General features: G+C 36.0%; 1 protein-coding gene across 1 annotated transcript in view; it reads right to left on the bottom strand.

The window, feature by feature from the left end:
* The window catches only part of ELTD1 (EGF, latrophilin and seven transmembrane domain containing 1), a 188,343-nt gene that overhangs the window by 53,691 nt on the left and 131,566 nt on the right, over window positions 1–3,086 (bottom strand). Inside the window, exon 9 of the mRNA XM_006831014.1 lies at window positions 389–562. Within this exon, the coding sequence (XP_006831077.1) occupies window positions 389–562 (174 nt within the window). The remainder of the gene's footprint in view (window positions 1–388; window positions 563–3,086) is intronic.

The raw sequence follows: 3,086 nt of genomic DNA, 5'->3' as shown, positions 1-3,086 counted from the left end.
CACACACACACACACACACACACACACACACACACATATATATATAGATATATATAGATATATATAGATATATATATGTAAAGAGAGAGAGACAGAGACAGAGAGACAGAGAGAGACAGAGACAGAGACTAAGGAGAAGATGAACTCTTGCTGTGGCATTGCAGAATTAGACTCAGACTATGAGCTATACTGACAGCTCTTTGCAAACCCTATACAAGGTCACTATAAGTCAGCATCAACTTCACTGCACTTAATAACAAGAGTATATTAAATATGTTATTTCAAGAGAAATAAACAAACAAAATAATTATTCTCTTGAATGACACAGACCAAAATACAAAAAAAGCTATAGACAGATTTACAAATACAAAGTGGAAAATTGCCTTACAATGGAAGGACCAGAAGACATTAAAATTGCAAAATGCGTCAGGTGATTGCAGCGGCAGGAGGTGTGGGTCTCATTGGTGGATGTCATCTCACAGCCCTCTGAAGACCAGTTGCCATTCATTGTGTCAGAAGAGTAGTTCCAAAAAGCACATACACTCCTATACTTATCTGAGGTCTGAAAAAGAGACATTTTACTGATGGGAAAAAGAGAAAAAGTTACACATACGCTATTGTTTTTTTTCCATATTTAAAATATCAGTATGACTAAGGCCTTGTCTAAGAAGAAAACATTTACTAAATATTAATAAACACATGGTACCATTCTGAGTGAGACTTGAAATCTTTACTGTAATAAGGCTATATCAACTGTCTCACAGAGTTGTAGGGATTATTTATTACTAAGTGAAATCATGCATATGTCATTTAAACAAGGCATGACACAACATTTATCATATGTATCATCATTTAATAAAGGTTGAGTATCTACTAGGAATCAGTCATTGATCTACCTTCTAGGAATACAACACTGAACAACAGCAACAAAAATGGTTTTGTTGTTGATCGTACATTATTTTGATAACTTATGTTGATCATACATATGTTGATAACCTATTACTAAACAAGAAAAATAAAACAAGTGAAGAAAAAGAAAATAGTATAGAAGTTGGTCTGATAAGGGCTTTCACAGAAGGTGACATCTAAGCAAATGTTGAAATGAGGGGTGAACCATATAGACATGGGAACTGAGGATTTCATCCTAGACTATTTGAATAACAAATGCAAAAGCTCTGAAGTGACTGAGAGTCTTTCATAATAATCAGAGCACACTAAGTGAGACAAAGGTAGTGAAGAAAAGGTCAGAAATTTGTCAGGAACTAGACTCCTGGTGTGGTTCGGTATGAAAAACACCAGACTGCTAACCACAAGGCTAGTGGTTCAAACTCACCAGCTGCTTCTCAGAAACCTTATCCAGGGTCGCTATGAGTTGGAACTGACTCAACAACACTTAACAACAACAGACTGCATAGGCTATGAGATGATTTGTTCATAAAATAGTGGAGTTCTCATTATGTAATTTAAAATTAATCATAACATTATAAATAAAGTATGAGGAAACCTAGTAGTGTAGTGGATTACAAGCTGGGTGGCTAACCACATGGTCAGCAGTACGAATCTACCAGCCACTCCATGGGAGAAAGGTGACACTTTTTGCTACTGTAAAGATTTACAGCCTATACAGGATTGCTATGAATCAGAACTGACTCAGTGGCACATAACTACTACTATAAATAAAGTATAGTAAACTAACAATAATTTATTTTTGAATGTCAAAAACTCTATACTTGTATCCTGTAGAAAGAAAAAAAAAAAAGTAAGTGTCTTCTCAGTTACATTGTCTAGGTTTTTTTCCTTAAAACGGTATTATGCTCCCATGTAAACTATCACATAATTCACAATAAAACATTAAAAATAATAATAATGGAAAACAAAAGAAAAAGAATGGGGTCCTCAGTCCTACAACGGAATTCTACAAACAGCCTGAGCTGAGCTGACCCCAAATTCAAGAAGGGGCTGATGCTCAGTCAATACTTGGAGTACAGCCTGAGAGACTTGCCCACAGGAACTGTGAGACAATCAATGTACATTGTTTCAAAAAAAAAAATGGTATTATGAGGTACAAATTCTGATAAGAAGCAAGGAGATTCAAAACGTATATTTAAGTCAAGCCATTTTTATAAGGAATGCTTATAGTGTCTTGTCTAAGTGTTTGGCTGCTAACCAGATCAGAGATTTGAACCCATCAGCCTCTCTATAGGAGAAAGATGAGGTGATCTATTTCCACAAATACTATAGCCTTGGAAGCCCTCCGTCCTATAGGGTAGCTATGAGTTTCAATCAACTCAACAACAATTATTAAAAATGGGTAATTATTATTAAGTGAAATTGCACAGGAAGAAATACAAATTTTCAAAAAACTACTCATTAAAGGAAATATGTATTAAGGCACTCTGCAAGGAATCAGTAACTCTCAGTTAAACAGATACAGCACCTATCCTCAAGAATAAGGTAATTGTTTAATGAAATACATTTCAAATGCAACAGATAAAGTTTAGCTAGAGATGACAAGAAATTTTACAAGGAGATGGAGTTATGAGAGGAAAATCACAACTCTAGATCCTGTTTCTCCAAAACCACTTGGAAAATATATAATCCCATTCTGACTAAAAAAGGCAGAGGAACCAGAAAGATGGCAGGATTGGAGAACTAGCTTAAAAGCGGGAAAGGTGTTTGCCAGAGTTGTATCTTTTCACCATACTTATATATGCTGAACAAATAATCTAAGGATTTGGATTATTTGAAAAAGAACAAGGTATAGGATTGATGAAAGACTCATTGTTGTTGTTGTTAGGTGCCATCGAGTCGGTACCAACTCATAGTGACCTTATGCACAGCAGAATGAAACATTGCCCAATCCTAGGCCAACTTTACTATGGTTGCCATGATTCAGCCCATTGATGCTGCTACTTGGCTAATCCTTCTCGTTAGAAGTCTTCCTCTTTTTCTATAACCCACCACCTTACCAAACACGATATCTCTCTCCAGCAACTGGTCCCACCTGACAATATGTCCAAAGTATAAGAAATGAAGCTTGGCCATGCTGGCCTCCATGGAGCACTCTGGCTGCACTTCTTCCAACA

Source organism: Chrysochloris asiatica, unplaced genomic scaffold (genome assembly GCF_000296735.1).
Source record: "Chrysochloris asiatica unplaced genomic scaffold, ChrAsi1.0 scaffold00002, whole genome shotgun sequence".
NCBI lineage: Eukaryota > Metazoa > Chordata > Mammalia > Afrosoricida > Chrysochloridae > Chrysochloris > Chrysochloris asiatica.
The sequence above is the reverse complement of the archived record's forward strand: the minus strand, read 5'-3'. Positions and strand labels throughout refer to the sequence as shown.